Genomic DNA, 18,507 nt, shown 5'->3' with positions numbered 1-18,507 from the left:
GGAAGCTGCGTCTCTGACAGTAGCTCCAAGACACAAAACTACTCCACTGTGCTCTTCTTTTGAGATTCGAGTATATTTCATGCATTCCATACATGTGATTTTTTCCTTTATATTGAAAATAGGTACTCAGTTTTAGCTATCCTGCTGTAGAGACCAAAATTTTCATTTTTGCCATAATTTTTGGTCATGCCTAATAATTTCCACTTTTGTTTCTGCTGTCACATTATTTACATTTTTATATTTTAGTCATTTTATCATTCATTCAAAAACTAAGGTAAATAACTATATATGCCAACATGCCTGTCCACTGAGCTGTTGGTTCCACAACAGATTGTGAATGTTAAAACTTATTTATAAGGAAGAGAAATTACAAGGTTGGGTGAGGGTAGCTGAGAAAATGATTTTCTCATTTTTTAAGGTGCTGCGTCAGGGTTGTCTAAAAAAATGAAATGCAAGTCCAAAAAATATGTCCAGCTTCTTACTTACTTTTTCTTAACCTTAAATTACTAACCTCTTGAAGAAACCCCTGAAGTTAAGCCATTCCTTCCAGTTTGCTTTAGTTTCCTTTTTTTTTTCTAGTTAATCTCAACACTTTACATTTTTAAAAATCACATAATTAAAACTGGAATAGAAATAATGGATTAGTGGAAGAGAATAAAAACTTGAAATAGTCCCAGGCATATATAAGAATTATAATAATGAGTAGGACCAACATTTCAGATCAGTTCAGGGTGGGGAGATGAATAGATGGTTCAGGGAAATCAGCTCCCAGGTGGGACGGCCATTCGGAAAATAGTCTCACTCTGCACACAACAGAGTTGCGTGTTAAACTGAAAATCAAAAAGGAACTAAATACAGATGAATGTTTATTTTAGGTAGTTTTAGTTTGGACAAGGACTTCTAAACATGAAGGTATAAACCATTTACACATAAAAACTGGTTACTGGCTTTGGCTATGTAAAAGTGAAATTTACCCAAAACCCATAAATATAATTAAGATTAGTAAAGAATTGGGATAAAATGTGTTGCGTATGCAATGTGCAAATAAATGTTAAAGGAGAACTGGAACAAGATTTTAAATATAACCTTGTAGTTTTATGAAACTACAAATGATCAACAAAATTTCAACCTAAGCAGGAATCGGATAAATTATTTTAAAAAGTACTAAGGATTCCTTTTTTGCCTCATACTTTGGCAAGGATAAAGAAAAATAGCTAGTTTTAACAAAGATTCAGAAAGATGGGGCACTTTTATTCACTGTCATTGTAACTATATGAATTGAAACGACCATCCTGTGGGATAGCTTGATAATGTGTAGGGGTTTTTTTCTTTTTCATAAAAATCTTAAAACTGCACATACTCTCTGCCCTGAAAATGCTATTTCTAGAAACATGTTTTAAGAGGATAAGCGCAAAAAATAAAAATCAGAGTATTCATTTTTATAAGTATTTTCTCAAGTTTCCAGCCACAGGCATTAATTAGATCAATGACAGTATCTCCGTATAGTGCTATTAAAGAATATGGAAGTATGTTCACAACGTGTTAAGTGAGAAGATTATAGAACGACAGTACAGTGCCATCTTTGTAAGTGTAGTGTAAGTATGTACGTAGCAAAGTGTGAGGATATCCGTATATGTCAGTATATGATATTGTGAGGATTAACTCTACATAGTAGTTACGGATGGCTTTTATTTTCTTTTTGCTTATTTATGTTTTGCTTTACGTCATTGTTTCTGTGGAAAAACATGCTTTTCTTTCCTTAACTAAAAAGCAGCACATTCGTACAAGATACTATTCTGTCTACAACCAAAGCCACTTGAGAAGAATGCTAGGCCTGAGAAAGGTCTGGTCTGCCTCCACCTTACCAAGAACCGAATTCCAGCTCCTCGCACTTCCATAGTCCGTTGATAAGAACTGAACCTCTTCTGCTTGGGGCGGGGGCTGGGGCTCTGCCTTGTCTGGAATGGCCTCACCCTTCCTGGATTACACAACGCTGTTCCTAAGTTGGGAAGTGGTTTAGGTGGGGACCCGTAAAAGTGCAAGTTATTGCTTCTGGAAAATGCATATTATTGACCCATGCTGTTAACAATTCTGTCTTCAGGGCGTAAACCAGAAGAAGAAGGTGTAGAAGATAATGGACTGGAGGAAAATTCTGGCGATGGACAGGTATTTGCAGCCTTGTCAGTCAGTCTGCTTGGTGGATGGACTCCATGGGTCCATCCACTGACGGGTATGTGCGTTTTGTCACAGGAGGATGTTGAAACCAGTTTGGAGAACTTGCAAGACATCGACATGATGGATATCAGCGTGTTGGATGAAGCAGAAATCGATAATGGAAGCGTAGCAGATTGTGTGGAGGACGACGACGCCGATAACCTGCCGGAGTCCCTGTCTGACAGCAGAGAGCTCGAGGGAGAGATGAAAGAGCTTCCCGAGCAGCTTCCGGAACGTGCTGTAGGTGCTCGCCAGTGTCCGCGGGTGCCCTGGATGTGTCGGTCCCTCCGGTATCATAACGGACAAGTTTTATATTTGCAATTGAGTTCTTTTAGTGCCAGTTCAGCAGGATAATGGCTAATCCAGTCACATACAACATTCAGATGATTCTGAAAACACTTTTGCTTCTTTGAGAAGTGTCTCATGAGGTACAGGAGCATGTGTTATCAGAATGCACCATTAAACATTTTAGCGACATTATTCCAGACCTTCCTATTCTAGGAGGTCGGTCTGTATTTTGGCTTGGATACCTTGAAAATATCAAAGATAGAAAGTGTGTGGAAGTTGGGTTTTCCCTGTTAAGAACTGATCGGTACCCTCCTAATAATCAACCTTTAATACCAAAATTTGACATTGTTTTTAAAGCCTTTTTTCATGTTAGAAACAAGTCAGATTTACAGTAGGCTTACAGTATGTATTATTTATTGAATTTTGTCAGACTCTAGACATTAATGTCCTTTAATCTTTTTTGTAACAACAATATGACATGTAGATGCTATTATACCCGTTTTCCAATTGAGAAAATTGGGGAGTAAAGAGGTAAAATATCTCCAAGCAATACACAGCTCGTAAAAGAAATAAGAAAACCAGGCTAATTCCAGAGTCCATGCACTTAAGTCATGCACCATGCTGTCTCAGTGCCATTAACTTACTGTTTTACTTCTGTGAGGACAATTTTGCTGGATAAACAGGAAAAGGAATGGGTCACCTACGCTCTCCTAGTCCGGGGCTCCTATCCCAACACTCGGATTTGGAAGTTAATAATTCTAAGAGGCAGGGTTCTCAGAGATACTCTTTCATTCCGGGTGGTAGCCTCCTCGGAGGCTTGAGGAAATGGTGGTGGCCACGAGAATCCACTCCAGAGTGTAATTCTGGACATTGTTCCTGGAAGAGCAGCCCCCAAACCTGGTATTCTGATCTACTTGCAGGGCCTGTACTACAATAGTCCTCCCTTACCTGTAGAGATATGTTCCAACACCCCCAGCTGAATCACCATCATGCTGTTTTGATTTCTGCACTGTTGTTCACTTTTCATTTTATGGATGTACCATTATGTTACCTTATTATTGATGTAATAAATTGTATTCCCTGTTTTATAGGTAGAGGACAGAGAAACTATAAACAATTTAGACACTTCATCATCCGACTTCACTATATTACAGGTAAATTGTTACATATGTCTTAGTAACTTTAGCATCAAAGGTTAGACTATAGTTTCTGGAAACCGCTGCAGACATTGTGCGGAACTCCCAAGTAAAAGTTATTGCAAGGTTTGCCTACTCTGTCATCATCTTGAGAGTGGGTTTTGCTCCCCTCTCCCCAAATGCAACGTGCCTATTGCAAAGGACTTATCATCTTGGCTTCCCCTCCAATCGCTGTGGCTTCCCTGCAGCTGAGAGGGCGTATTTGGGAAAGTTCTTGTTGATTTGGTTGCTGAAGGAAAGGCCCAGCCTGTCGGACCTGTTCCGGATGGCATCCTCTGCGTAGAGACCACTAGGTGAGACGGCAGGCGCGGGGTGGACAGGGCACAGACGTCACGGCTGGGACAGGTGGACTCTGGTTCTGCCTTTGGGAAGTTTTTCTTAAAATGCACAGATTTCTTTTGATGATTGTATCATCTTGGCTGTTTGGTTACGATCTGTGTAAATATTAAATAGATGAGAACAAATGAGATGTGGACTAACTTTAAGGTATGATTTGTGTAAATGTGGGTCTTGAATTTCCTTTTCACTTTTCTGCCAGCCTACATAGATGTAACTCTTGGAGTAAACTTGGGTAGCTGTCTAATTTTCCATAGAAAGTTTTGTGAGGAAACGAAAATACAATCAGCTTATGCTGGTCTTTTTTTTTTTTTTTTCCCTCCAATAATGTCACCTATGCTACTTAATCAGAAATCTTTCAGACAAGATCTCCTTTTGCTTCTCCCAGCCTGGACGGGGTGGGTTTTTGGCAAGCCAGAATCCCAGCCTCAAGGAGGTTGAATCCTAAAAATAAACTTCGTGGAACCCAGCTTACCTTAGGGCTGATGTCGCTCTCCAGCTATAAAGTGACAAAACCATTTTTGCCTCTGAAAAGAAAGGAAGAGCCAGGTCTGGTTTCATTGAGTGTATTTCTAGGTCAAAGACTCCCAAGTTAAAATGGAAAACATATAACTCCTCCCAGAGACAAATAGAAATATATTAATTTTTCTTTGGAAAAAAGGAGAGAATTGTTCTACCTAGAGTGATCCTTTGTTTCAGTTGTAGAGTCTTAATTCCCAGAGTGGGGTATGTTATATTAAAAATAAATTGATTACAAATAAAAAACTATGGGGGAATGTGAACAATTTCTTAGAGCTTCCTGGAATGGTAGGTCAATCCCCAGGGGAAGGTGTAAGCCATCCTCATCCTTGAGAGGGGTATATGTTAAGTGCCTGGGATGTGTCAGTGTGGATACAGACACAAATGAGAAGAAAGGCTGATCTCCATTCTCACAGGGCCTGTCCTTCATGTGTGAAGCACACTCGTAAACAGCATTGGGAAGAGGCCTGCACAGATGCAGACTCCTGCTCGCACAGCCTTTGCTTAGATCTGGGCTCTGCTGTGTATTCTTGAGCAAGGTTGTCAGTTACTCTGTGCCAGTGTCCTGATCTGAAAAAAAAGGCTGATCCTAATAGCTCCAACCTACTAGGACTGTTTGATGATTTTTTTATATATGTACATATGGTGCATAAGTTTGTGCCCGGAACACAGTCAGTGCTCATTAGTATTTGGCTGGAATTCCAGAATAATGTACCTTGTGCAGAAGAAATGTAGGGGCCAGGACCACATATTGAAAAAAGGCCTTTGTTAGTGTGACCACCTTTGGAGCCATTTGGGGAAGCCTTTCTCCAAGCAGATGGCCCCTGAGCTAAATGTGTAGGATTTGGCTAGGGGTGGGGACAGGACAGATGGGCCTGTCAGGGAAGTAAGTAGTGTGAGGAGCCATTGCGGAAGGCTTTAGGTCGCAGAGGGACCTATGATCCTTGCGGTGGCAAAATGCAGACAGATAGGATGGGAACAGTAAACCAGAAGCTACTATAGGTGAGGGACGGCAGTGGTCTGAATTAACAGAGCTTCTGGGAAGGGTCGGAGGGATGTTTGGGAATTAGAGCCTGGCTCATTGGGGACCCTGATTGTAGGAGTGTGTAGTCCTTGAGAGCACTCAAATGACCAAGTGGGGACAGAGGCGGCATGACAATGTGAAATAAGAACGGTCCGACCACTTGTGCCTGTGTTGCCTCAGTCTTGTGACTATTCAGAAACTAACACTATTCAATGAAATCCTGGTGGTCTGACATCTGTCGGGCATTCTGTTAGACACTAAAAGAAAATGAAAACAGCGCTCTCCTTGCATTTAAGAGTGCAGAATAGAGGGACAGACAAGCATGTGATCAGTTCACCACCACAAGAAGTGATGATGTTGCCAGGCACCGGGAGATGCAACGAAAACTGGAAACAGGACCCAGGCCCCTTGAGAGTAGCCTGGAATGTGGGGCTTGGAGCCCAGAGGAAAGAGCTGGAATGCCAGCTCTGTGGGCTGTTTTTCTAAACGAGCAGGTTCTGTACCTGTTGAAGTTTGAGTTTTCTAGTTTGTTTAAAATTTTTCTTTTAAATAGTTTGGGTATAAGTAAACTATAGGTTTAACCTGTCTGGCACTATCTTATTTATGGTTTTTTTTGCAGGAAATTGAAGAGCCATCCTTGGAGCCAGGTACTGTTCAATGAAAAATTTACAGTGGGGGTTTGGAACCGTTCTAATTTTCCACCTTCTCTAATTTGAATTCTTAAATTTTAAAAAGTTGCCTTACTGTAGTATGTTGTTCTAAAGGTTTACGATCCAGAACATACCAGGATCATAGAGATTGGAAACCCAGCCATATCACCAGATCTGTGAAAGTGGCTAACTTCTCATTTTGCAAAACGTATCGGCGAGATGAACCGATCTCATGCCTTTTTAAATATAAATGATGCTTAAACATATGTAGAAAGAGTTTGCATGCCTCTCAGGAGCTAATACCTCTGCACTCCACAAAACAGATCTTGTGATATTGGGCAGTAGCTTAACTTTGTGGTTTTTAATTCAGGCAGCGCAGGTAGCGGTAGGGAGATAAATTTTAAAACATTGAGACGTAATGGATTCCAGAAGAGGAAAGAGTTTCTTCATGAGAATTCCAAACAAATACTATTCACTTTCTGGACTGCAAGTATCTCAGAGCACCGATGGAAGAGATTCTGGTTTTCATGTTGGACTGTTCTGTTAAAAGAAATTCAAAGAAATTTGGAAATTTGGAAATTGAGCTGTTCAGTGAATGGTGATACATTCAGTTAAGCAACTTGGACTTTGGAAGCTAAATTTGGAAGAGTCATATATAAACGACGACAGAATGAAGACTGTCAAGAATCAGCCAGAAGGTTTTGGGGGTTAAATCTCTGGGATGCTTTTCTCTTCCGGGTAGCGTAGCGGCTTGCTCTAGCAGGCGGTCGGAGCGCAGGTAGTGTAACCAGTGTAACGTGTGTACCCGCGGGTTTTCCAATCTCTGTGTAGCTAGCAGTTCTCTTCGTGTTAGTGGCAGCCGTGCCAGTTCCGCATTTGTGATTGCTGTATTTCCCTGGTAATTAAACCTTGTGCCATTCTATTCCTGTTAAATCCGTAGAAAATGAGAAAATACTCGACATTTTGGGGGAAACTTGTAAATCTGAGCCAGTAAAAGAAGAAGGTTCCGAGCTGGAGCAGCCATTTGCACAGGATACAAGTAGCGTGGGGCCAGACAGAAAGCTTGCGGAGGAAGAGGACCTTTTTGGCAGCGGCCATCCGGAGGAGGGTGATTTAGATTTGGCCAGCGAGTCAACGGCACAAGCTCAGTGGAGCAAGGCAGACACCCTGTTAGCGGTAGTGAAAAGGGAGCCCGTGGAGCAGACAGGCGGTGACGAGAGGACGGACTGTGAGCCTGTAGGGCTAGAGGAGCCAGTTGAGCAGAGTAGTAAAGCGTCAGAGCGCGCGGAAGCCTCTAGCGAGGAGGTCGCGGAAGCGCCCCGGGAAGCCTCAAGCCCAGACCCCAGAGATAGCAAAGAAGACGTGAAGAAGTTTGCTTTTGAAGCTTGTAATGAAGTCCCTCCGGCTCCTAAAGAGTCCTCAGCCAGTGAGGGCGCTGATCAGAAAATGAGGTTTGTTTTTTCTCAGTTTTAGACCAGACGCTATCTCCTTTTCATTGGTCGTTTAATGACACACATAAGCTGTTTTTTCTGCAATTGGCCAGCCAGACTGACGAAATTGTAGCTTACCTCTAAAGAATGTTTTATTTCTCTTTGTTTATTTTAAACTGATTACATAATCTTTTTTCTTTTCTCAACCTGTCATGGTTGTTTTCTTTAATTCTTCCTAATTATCTTTAGCCCAGCAGAATTAATTAACTCCTGTGGGTCTGAAATCTAATGGTTAGGTCAGATTTCCAATACAAGTTTGTCGGGGTATCATTTTTTGAGAACTAAATTTCGGGTAGGTATGCAACCTCAGCACGTATTTTACGATTTTGAGTTTGTTTCCTCGCTGCTGCTTCCTTCTGGAGTGACATTATTTTTTCTCTCTAGTTCTGTCGAAGATGACTCGGATACAAAAAAGCTTTCCAAAGAGGACAAGGGTAGGTCCGCGTGGCGGCACCAGCCCTTTGCAGTGTGTGTGGCCTCGGCAGTGGCGGGTTATTTAATTCTGGTTTATCGGGTACTGCATTTCTCACCCAGATTTGCCTGTGAGTCTTTCATGGAGCCTTTTTCTCCGCTCTTCTGCTTTTCACTTGGCAGATGCTGGGATTTAGGGAGCAAGCCAGTTCCTCAGGGTTGGTGTGTCGATGTGGTGCAGGCACCTGCTTTTGCGAGGGCACTTTGAGCTCGTCAATCCTGACCCTCTCATCAGCAGATTCCTTAGCTTCATTGACACTTGAAATGGAAAAAAAAGTGCTCCTGGTGTCAGCTAGCGTGGGGTTCCCTGGTGTATTAGCTTTATCAATTCCTTAGCCCTTTATTGTAATCACTAATTGAGAAGAAATTTTATTGATCTGGGTTTTTTATTAATTAGTGTTCTAAAAAGATAAAAATTGGGGATAACTGCAAATGTATATATCATCAGAAAACCCCAAAGTTGTGTGACGTGGAAATCAGCTGTTTTATGTTCAGAAGCCACCTCACTGGGTTGCATGGTGTCATTTAGTAACTTCCTAACAGCCCCGTACTCACCATGGTTAGTGGCATTGCTAGTGGTCCTGTTGGGCCTAGCGTCAGCTCTGGCAGATATATGAGAATGCTGGACCAGGCTCCCTGCACCCAGCTGGCTTTGAGTGTTGCTGACATCTAGGACAAGTGGAGAAAGTGGTTTGGAGTGACTTTAATTTTTAAGATTCAGGATATCGTGAGAATTGCATTTTTGACCACAACTTTCTTTTGAAATAGGTCGTAGCAGTTGTGGTAGAAATTTCTGGGTTAGTGGACTTTCTTCTACCACCAGAGCTACGGATTTGAAGAATCTTTTCAGCAAATATGGGAAGGTAAGACCAAGAAGTGTCTCAGCCACGGCGATGTGACCTTTAAATGCAGACCCCTGCCCGCTCTCAGTGACTGCTTCGCATGACTCCTTGCTGTTTCTGAGTTCACATTAGCTCAGGGCCTATGGAGGGCCCGCCCTGTTAGGAGTAGAAGTGGGAAACCTGTGGAAGCTCCCAGAGCCCCCGCCTACTTTCAGAATTTTTGGAATGCATTTTTATTACTTCAGGACTTGAACCCAGGAAGCGCCACAGGGGTCGTAGCAAAGAGCAGGGCAGGAAGGTGCTGCCCTCGCTTCCGTGAGACTGGCGACTACAGGAAAGGATGCAGACAGGTTATGGACAGGGCCGTCGGGATGCGGCCCATGGCAAGCTCTAGCTCTGCTGCTCACCGTCGTATGGTAGGGGTGGTGGCGGGGTGTTGCTTCCCCTGTAGGAACGTCACCTTTACATCCGGGGGCCCTCTCAGCCCACCTGCTTTCACCCACTGCCAGGGTGGCTCTGGCCACCCCTTCTATGTACCACTTGCCTGTCCCTCAGCCCATGAAGGTGGCAGTGATGAACAGATGTGCGATGCACCAGCCTCGCCCCACAAGTGCCTGCTGCAGCTCGTTCGTTACGGCACCTGTCTTGGCCTTTCTCCCTCTTTCTCACCCTGTCTCCTTCCTCCCTGTGCCTACTGGACTCACTTCCCAAATAAGCCACATCCAGGGCTCCTTATCTCTCAAGAGTCGGCTTGTGGGGCAAGCCAAAGTGAGCCTTAGCACAGGCCCTTGTTTATAATAGAGAAAACCAGCAGTACTCACCTTGGTTACTGACATCTTAAGTGCTAACAAGAGGAGACCTAAGTGTGCCACAGTGGCAGAAATACTTCATGACTCCCTGGGCCTCCCCCATCTTCACTCCCCTGTGGCCCTCAGGGGCCCATGGGGCTCCCGGCAGGGAAATGTCACCCTGAAGCCTGTAGGGTTGTGGGTACATTGCAGGCTTCTTGGCTTGAATATAAGACCAGACACTCAGAAAACTTCCTCGGGGTTGCAGTTCCATGTGGGACATTGAGGAAGATGGTGGCTTCCGTGGGGCTTCTCCTGAGCCTGGTGCCTGCCTCAGCCTAAGGGAGTTACTGGGGCATTACACAGCACCTGAGGATGTGCCCCAGGGCCTGGGACATCTTAGTCTGCTACTGTTTCCAGAACACTCCTCATGAACCTCTCCTGATGTCAATCGATGTTGATCGCCGTCTGTAGATTTGTCCTTTTGCTTCACCGTGTTCATTGCCGCTTCTTTACAAGTTTGAGACAGTGTTGAAGGAAGCTTGGCAGAACTCTGCCTTCCGTTTCACTTTCTCTCTGCTCCTGCCCACTGCCATCCCGCTTCCCTAGAGGGGACAGCCAGGAGTGGAGGAGGCCCTTGGAGGAGTGGCTCCGCGACAGTAGCATTGTCCTCCCCGAGTCATCTGCCGCTTGTTCAGGCGTGCCCGGGGACAGGGTTTCCCCATAGGTCCTTATTTGAGGTGGGGGGAGCCAAGACTTGGGGTGCATCTGAGGTAAGCAGTGTAAACCGGAATGGTCTTGCGTGTTTTGAGTTTGAGTGTTGGGGCTGGAGGTGCTTCTTGTCCAAGACATATTTCTGTGCTTTCCATCAAGGTGGTGGGTGCCAAGGTTGTGACAAATGCCCGGAGTCCTGGAGCTCGCTGCTACGGCTTTGTGACAATGTCCACAGCAGAAGAGGCCACAAAATGCATTAACCACCTTCATAAGACAGAGCTCCATGGGAAGATGATCTCCGTGGAAAAGGTAAGGGGCCATTTCCTGCAGGGCTGTGATCCTTTGAGGAAATGATAAGGTAATACTTTTACTTGCCTCTGTTTTTCAGGCGAAAAACGAACCTGCTGGGAAGAAAACCTCTGACAAAAGAGAAGGTGAAGGGAAAAAAGAGAAGTCTGGCACCAGCGACAGGTATCACTCTTCCCCAAGGGCTTTGTGGCCAGGACGGTCCTTTTCTTTATTTCACCTCCTTCAGGTTCTCCACAGGTAGGGAGGAGTACAAGGCCCGTTGCCGCCTTTATTTTTCCCATTTGTGAGAAGGAGGTTTTACCACCAGTTACAGATGCTGTCCTTACTCCAGGGCACTCGGGGAAAGCAGGTTGGGCTCCTTGTTCTTTGTCATCCTGTTGGAGAAGGCACGTCTTTGGTACTTTACTCTTGTTGCAAGAGTCCAGGCATGGCTGGTTTGTTCTCCTCGGTGTCTGATCTAACACTTCTGTGTCTGGCATCTTATTGATAGATCTGCAAACCTTAAAAGGGAAGATAAAGCTGACAGAAAAGATGATGCTAAAAAGGGCGAAGATGGAAGTGGAGAAAAGAGCAAAGATCAAGATGATCAGAAACCTGGCCCCTCGGAGCGATCGCGAACCACAAAATCAGGTAGCTGCCTGACCGGTAGGCAAGATCTCGCCCCGTGCTCCACTCCCAGCGGCTGTGACCGGTTGGCAACACAAACTAGGTTTATTTTCAGTAGAGTTGAGTGTTTTTTCCTTCATTTGGCTGTTCCTTGTTTCTTGCCTTACATGCACTCCTTTCTCCCTGTAGGAAGCCGGGGAACCGAGCGGACTGTGGTAATGGATAAATCCAAAGGCGTGCCTGTCATCAGTGTCAAAACGTCAGGGTCCAAAGAGAGAGTGAGTGTCGATTAGCGTTTTTTATTTGACGTTTTTTCCACTTACATTTTGAGTGTGTTTTAGGGAATTCTTGAGCCTAATATGAGAAAAGTCTACCTTTTCAAAGTGTAGAGGTCTTTTATTTTCTGAGGCTAATGTTAAAATTCAGATACGAGAGTGGTTATTTTTGCCCTGAGTGTTTAGCCGTTCATCTTCGTCACCTGCCCCGAAAGCTGCAGCCTGCACTTCGTCTGTCTCCTAAACCATGTGTGCCCCCGCCAGCCCTTCCAGCCCCCTCTTAGCCTGACTCGAGTGTCGAAGTAGTCATACGCTCATCTTCTGACGACAGCCTCACAGCTTTTTGATAGGTGTGGGTCTGGCATCTCCGAGACCACCCACATTCAGCGATTCACAAGAGGGAACCGTGGACTCAGCGTGTACTTGTTATACACAGCTAAGATGGGCTACAGTGATGCAGTGAGGATCACAGCAGGTCCTGGGGGAAGAGACTGGCGGAGTCTAGAGGGAACCCTTTTGGATCCGCTTGTGTTCTCTCTCCTCCGGGAAGGCTCACACAGCAGGAAAGGTGAAGCAACACACAGGTGATGCTTCTGCCCAGCGAAACCCGTTAGGGCCCCAGCCCAGGTTTTTATCCAGGGCTGATTGCTTAGGCTCCTTCTGCCAGGGAATCTCAAAATTCCCGACTCCAGAAGGAAAGCAAGTGTTGAGCATAAGCCACAGTTTGCCTGGGTAGGCACGGTGAGCCCCCCTTACCAGTTAACTGTCAACTGGGGGACATTCTGAGCACCAGGTTCCCAGACACCAGCGTTAGGCCTGCCGTGTTAACCCCGCGCTAGACAGATGACAAACCATTTAAGTTCATTGAATGCGTGCATCAGTGCTGAGCCAGCATTTCCGTTATGGAAGTCTGCGTGTGTTTGTGCAAATACTTTAACATGTTATAGCCTTTTACCCTTACTTTATAAAAAAATGATTGGAAAAGGGGACGATGAAAGTGTGGGTTCCAGGGCTAAGGTGGTTAAATCTAATACAAAGAATGCAGTCATCACGAATAAGGAGTTCTCAGGAATACCGAAAGTGGCTTTAGTTGGGCTTTCACTGAATATTTAATTGTGAAGTAATTAAAGGAGAAGACTAAGGAATTTATTTTGGATGCAGAAAACATCAAAATACTTTTGATGTTACAAAAATTATGGGAGGTATTGCTTATTTTCCATTTTGACCTTGCTTGAAAGTACTTGATCATATTTTAACATTAAATGGCGATGAAGGTCTATGGCTTTGAACTACATTAAGCCAAAATGAACTCAGGAGAAAACACGCTACACAATTGTTTCGTTAAATGTTAATCTTCACTTCCGAGCTTCATGTTGGATCTTGGACCTACCTGGACATAGCTGATTGTTCCTGTTGTCATTTCTGTCTTCTTAATGTTTCTTGATGAACCAGGCGTCCAAGAGCCAGGATCGCAAATCAGCCAGCAGAGAGAAGCGGTCCGTTGTGTCCTTTGATAAAGTCAAAGAGCCTCGGAAGTCAAGAGACTCAGAGTCCCGTAGGTGAGTCAGGGTTCAGGAATGTCACTGGTTTGGTTGTTGTCCTGGACTTCTTTTAACTGTGTCCTAGAAGAGTGTTTTGAGAGTCCCCTGTGGGTGGAGAACTGCTTTAAACCTGTTTGCTCTTTTGGCTTTCAGCTCATAGACTCTCTGTGCTCTGACTTTCATCCTTTGGCTTTTTCAAATGATTTTCTCATGCAGATAGGCCCACCTCTTCCTGGAGATTGTGGAAGGGAACAGCGGCAGAGCTGGAGTGCCTTTCTGGTGCAGTAGTGCTTGTTAACAAGACATACCAATTTACTCCAGAAGCTGTGACCAAGGAAGAAGTGTGGGGCAGACCCACTGAGCGAGCTGAGAGGTCCTCATCCTTACATAAGCCAAAAATCTCTTTATAATTTTTAAAAACTAAACAAATGGTTACTATCATGTTGAGTGACAGTTAATCGTTTCTATCAAGAAATAATTTTCCAGCTATAGTTTAAAAAATATCTGTTAGTAAAAAAGTTTAGCAACGAGTGAGGAAAGGGGGGGAAGGGGACCATTTTTTATAATGCCCAACACAGAAAGTTCTGCTTGAACAAGAGGAAGGCATTGGGCAAAGGGAAGTTTAGTTGTGTTGAAGTAAATTGGCAAATAAGTAAGCAGAAATGATCCGTGTGCATGTGGAAATTTAACATGACGGTGACATTTCTCACTAGTGATGAAAGGACAGACACTCTCCAGAATGGCTTCAGGTCTTTCATCTGTTCTTGGGACAGTCCTTTAGGTCTTCCACTCACGTTATCGACAAAGTAGTTAAGCTGATGACTAAACACAAACAAAAACTTAACGTCATTCATGTAACTTAAAAGTAAATGTGTTTTTTCAATTTGAGCACTGGAAGGCCTGAAAAATTATAAAAGAGAAGTAGAATAAGTCAAAACTTAAACTCTCTACAATGAAAGACTGTAGAGAAAGTCAGTAGGTGGGAATAAAGGTGATTTGAAATGGGAGTAATCAGGAAAAAAAATAACCTGATGGGGAAATAAACAGAAGACGGTACAGGTGGCCATGAGACAGACCTATGGGACGCGGCTCGGCCCCCCGAGGGTCAGGGAAATGCAGAGGTGACAGCTGCAGTGAGGCCAGCTGTTCATCCGCCAGTTTACCATTTGAATTACAGTGTGGGAGACAGTGTTTGTACTGGTGGGAGCGTTCGTGGGCATGGCCACCGGGGAGACAGTCCATTTAGCACACACTTCTGAATCCTAGTGTCCCAAACCCAGAAGTGCCACTTCGCTAAACCTGCCCTGCAGGAACTACATGGGAAAATGGCAGCAGTAACATCTGTTTTTGTGAGGTCGGAACAACTCGGAGGTTGGCCTCTGGGTGCTGGTTATGTAAACCTGCCCCTCCGTGGGCTCCTTCCCACAAGTGTGCTGTAGATTCTTAGAGATGGGGATGTAGAAGGGTCCAGGATATGCTATGTGAACCGAGGGAGCTGCTGGTATTGTCCAGGATGCAGACACAAAATAAGGCAAGGCCGTACATTTCCACTGGTGTAAACGTGTGTCTAAGTGCACAGCAAAGGCGGGAAAAGAGACCCCCTAGCGTCTGTCTGCTCTGCCACCCACACAGAGACTAGAAGGGCGTGTGGCGAAGTGAGAACTCCCACTGTCAGAATGGCTGTCAGTGCCACGGCCTGGGGTGGGGAGGGGGCACCAGCGTGGCCTCGTCACCATTTCACCACTCAGCTGCTGCAGGCCCTTGCTCGTTAATTCTGAATTTGTAAACAGCATCAGAAGATTTCGATTCTAGGGCACCAGCCTGGGTTCATGGTGAGTAAATGAAGCTCATGATTTAGAAAGCCAGGATTGTAATCCACTTGCTTGATGTGAAAAATATGTTGTTTCTTATTTTTAATGGACTCTTTAATAGAGTCAGACATTGAACTCCGTAAAGATCTCAGTTCATATTTTAGTTGACCACACACTACCCCCTTTGCTGTCGCCTGGCTGGTTGCGGACTGAGCCAGAAGCAGAACCTGTGGTGACACTCCCGGGCTCTTGCTGCCACTCAGAGGCAGTGGGCCCCACCCTGGTCTCTGCGCCAGGGCCGCAGTCCGGGCATGGCGCTGCATTCTGCCCTTGCGCAGTGCTCCGTGGCTGGTCTGCCTCCCCTGATGGGGAGCCATTGCGCTGCATCCAGAACGCCTGGCCAGGTGAGTAGCGGGCGCTGGCCGGTGGGCCCCTGCAGCTGCTGCTCTTTGCCTACAGGTTGCGCGAGCGTAGCGAGCGGGAGCAGCGCATGCAGGCGCTGTGGGAGCAGGAGGAGCGGGAGCAGTTGGAGTACGCCCGCGAGAGGCTGGCCTTCCATCGGCACCGCCTGGAGCGCGAGCGCATGGAGCGGGAGCGGCTGGAGCGCGAGCGCATGCACGTGGAGCACGAGCGCAGGAAGGAGCAGGAGCGCATCCACCGCGAGCGCGAGGAGCTGCGGCGCCAGCAGGAGCTGCGCTACGAGCAGGAGCGGCGTCCTGCGGTGCGGCGGCCCTACGACGTGGATGGCCGGTAAGCTGAGGTGCTCCCAGCGGCCGCCCCGTGGGCGTCCCATGGCATGTAGAATTGCTTTACAGTCCCCGCATCACGCTCACCTGAGATTCTTAAAAGGAAGCCGAAGTGGATGTCCTGGACTCTACCAGGGGATCTGCGCGCTCTGAGCGGTGGGAAAATGTTTGGATCAGGTTGAACCCGGTAGTCACTGGGTCCCAGCTCTGGCACAGACCCCGATCGGAGGAGTCCAGACACCCAGAGCAGCACAAACACACGAGTGCTGGGAGGGCCTCCAGACCCAGCGGCATCTCTTCCCGGGCCCCTTATGGGCTTCATAGTTATTAGTAATTTGTTGGTGCTTGTTCCGATGATAAACGTATTTCCAGCTCCCTAGACATCTTGGTGTGACGTGCGACTACTAGAGTGGTGGCCGCCAGTGAGAAAGAGCAGTGGCAGGGGTCGAGTGGTAGTCCAGCAGTGGTCCTGTCATGTTTCCAAGTGCACCGCAATTTGGGAAAACAGTGTTTTCTTTTGTTTTTAATTTTCTCCCTCCTGAATGGGCTAAAGAGGTCCTCTTGGAACATATAGTTCAGTAAGGGGCCATCAGGCTGTCTTAGGACTTTTTATGCCTTTGTGAAAAATATTGAAGGAGGAAGTCTGTTCTGATCACAGATGTTTTGGAATAGTGCATTTCAAGGTCTTCTGAAAGCTTCCCCCACTGGGCATCTTTGCCAGGTCGAGTCAGTGTTGGGAAGAGATGGACGTGCACTGCAGAGCCCAGGTGGCACCACGCGTGCTGCCGCAGCCGACCCAGGCCGACCCTCCCAGTGGCCATCACGCAGGCACGCACGTGTGCCCGCCCACGTCATCCGTTGCCTCTTACTAGGGAGACCAAAGCTTTTCTGTATGGGGCGTTTTGGACAGAGTAGAAGAGAGTCATTCAGTCAGGTCTCACGTTGTCCCTACAGCCTCTCTCGGCTTGTGCCCCGGGGAATACTTCTAATAAAGTTAATTATCGTTCTCTGAAGTGCTAGAGCCCGGGGTAGTCCAAGGGCGCAGTTCTCTAGCGCCCACAAGCTGATCTATTTGGAGAAAGAAAACACATTTAGCCCTCCTTCTCCTTCCAGGCGAGATGATGCCTATTGGCCGGAAGCCAAGCGGGCCGCCCTGGATGAGCGCTACCATTCCGACTTCACCCGCCAGGACCGCTTCCACGACTTTGACCACAGGGACCGAGGCCGCTACCCTGACCACTCGGTTGACAGGTCAGCCAGGCCCCCATGACCCTGCCCACTCAGTGCAGGTCGTCTTTGTCCTGGGTAGTTTGTGTTGACGAAGAAGCGAGGTTGGCCCGTCTGGGCTCTGCGAGCCCTCGAATCATCAGTGTGTGGTTCAGCTCGGGAGATGAACCGTTTGGGGGTTTCACCGACCTGTCCTTCCTCATGGTTTCGTTCAATTTCCTCTTTCAGGAGAGAAGGTTCAAGGTCCATGATGGGAGAAAGAGAAGGGCAGGTAAGTCAGAAGCTGAGATTGTAGCTCATTTCTGATTTTTCTCCTTTTTTCCTGCCATTTGCATTAGAGGGAGAATGAGTAAAGGGAAGTGCAGCCCTTTAGTGCTTGGGGGATGATAGTTGGAATGATTTGTGCTTGGTCTTGGCTGGGTTTCCAAACAGGTTTTTGAGGTCTTTTTTGGCCTTGACCCTATAGTTTTGTACATCATAGAAACTTAAATGCGCTGGTAGCAGAGACTAGAAAGCCTTGGTGACGGACCCCGTCGTGGCCGACGAGCTGCCACGCTCCCGTGCACCTGTGGTCGCAGGTCAGCCCGCCCCACTGGGCCTCGGACAGCAGCTCTGCTCTGGTCCACGTTCGTTCTCTGCAGAATTAACACGTTGGAAAATAAGCTCTTTCCTTTCCTGTCTTGCATGAGAACTTGCCTAAGGAGCCACAACTCTTAAATGGATTTACAGGAAAAGCCGGGGTGGGGTGAGGGATGGTCGTGGTCAGGGCATTGTTCGGCAGAGTTGCTGCCTGCGAGCCTGTCCTGTCTCTGCCTCCCACACATCCTCTTGCGTCTTGCCCTCCTCCCTCAGGTCTGAAGAATGTGGCTGGGGATGGTGCGGCTCTTTGGCTCTATCAGGGGAGTCTTCTGCCACCTCAGGAATAAGCCTGTGGCCCTCACGTGTTTTTTTTTCTCTGGCGGTAAATTTTACGTGAAGCTAAATCTACACCTGATCGTCTAGTGTTTCTGTGGTGGAGAAGTCGAGCACAGTGGTCAAGTGTCCAGGCTCCGGAATCAGAACCAGGGTCACATCGTGGTGCTACCACTTCCGAGCCTGTTTCTCTAGCCACGAGTTGGAGGTGATAATTCTGCATAGGGTGGTTGAGGAGTAAATGAGGTGACGTGCATGTCTATGGGAAGAGTGTGCACGGCCTCGCACACGTAGTCCTTAGTCATTACTAGCTGTTTTTCATGTGATTATCAGACAGTGCTTTCTTGAAATTGAAAGGGTTTTTGTTGGGTTTTTTGTTCTGTTTTTTCACATACACAGTCACAAGGCCCCAGTGCTGCACCGATTGATAAATGAAAGGGAAACTAGCACAGACGTTCAGGGTCTTGTTGAACTGTTACATGGGCTGGTTGGTCGGACAGAGGAATGTTAGTTAAACTTTAAAATACAAAAGAGAGATGGAAATGAGT

General features: G+C 46.3%; 1 protein-coding gene across 2 annotated transcripts in view; it reads left to right on the top strand.

Moving 5' to 3' along the window:
• SAFB (scaffold attachment factor B) overlaps nucleotides 1-18,507 on the top strand; it is a 31,871-nt gene that overhangs the window by 10,406 nt on the left and 2,958 nt on the right. For both annotated transcript variants that reach the window (XM_016144848.2, XM_016144838.2), the window contains exons 3-17: nucleotides 2,102-2,166; nucleotides 2,251-2,454; nucleotides 3,594-3,656; nucleotides 6,197-6,224; nucleotides 7,168-7,678; nucleotides 8,102-8,151; nucleotides 8,957-9,051; nucleotides 10,692-10,841; nucleotides 10,921-11,003; nucleotides 11,332-11,471; nucleotides 11,637-11,725; nucleotides 13,175-13,281; nucleotides 15,534-15,824; nucleotides 16,934-17,071; nucleotides 17,276-17,318. In XM_016144848.2, coding sequence (XP_016000334.1) covers nucleotides 2,102-2,166; nucleotides 2,251-2,454; nucleotides 3,594-3,656; nucleotides 6,197-6,224; nucleotides 7,168-7,678; nucleotides 8,102-8,151; nucleotides 8,957-9,051; nucleotides 10,692-10,841; nucleotides 10,921-11,003; nucleotides 11,332-11,471; nucleotides 11,637-11,725; nucleotides 13,175-13,281; nucleotides 15,534-15,824; nucleotides 16,934-17,071; nucleotides 17,276-17,318 — 2,057 coding nt within the window. The remainder of the gene's footprint in view (nucleotides 1-2,101; nucleotides 2,167-2,250; nucleotides 2,455-3,593; nucleotides 3,657-6,196; nucleotides 6,225-7,167; nucleotides 7,679-8,101; nucleotides 8,152-8,956; nucleotides 9,052-10,691; nucleotides 10,842-10,920; nucleotides 11,004-11,331; nucleotides 11,472-11,636; nucleotides 11,726-13,174; nucleotides 13,282-15,533; nucleotides 15,825-16,933; nucleotides 17,072-17,275; nucleotides 17,319-18,507) is intronic.

Source organism: Rousettus aegyptiacus, unplaced genomic scaffold, assembly GCF_014176215.1.
Source record: "Rousettus aegyptiacus isolate mRouAeg1 unplaced genomic scaffold, mRouAeg1.p scaffold_m13_p_16, whole genome shotgun sequence".
In the NCBI taxonomy this organism is placed as follows: domain Eukaryota; kingdom Metazoa; phylum Chordata; class Mammalia; order Chiroptera; family Pteropodidae; genus Rousettus; species Rousettus aegyptiacus.
This window is presented reverse-complemented; position numbering and strand designations above follow the sequence as displayed.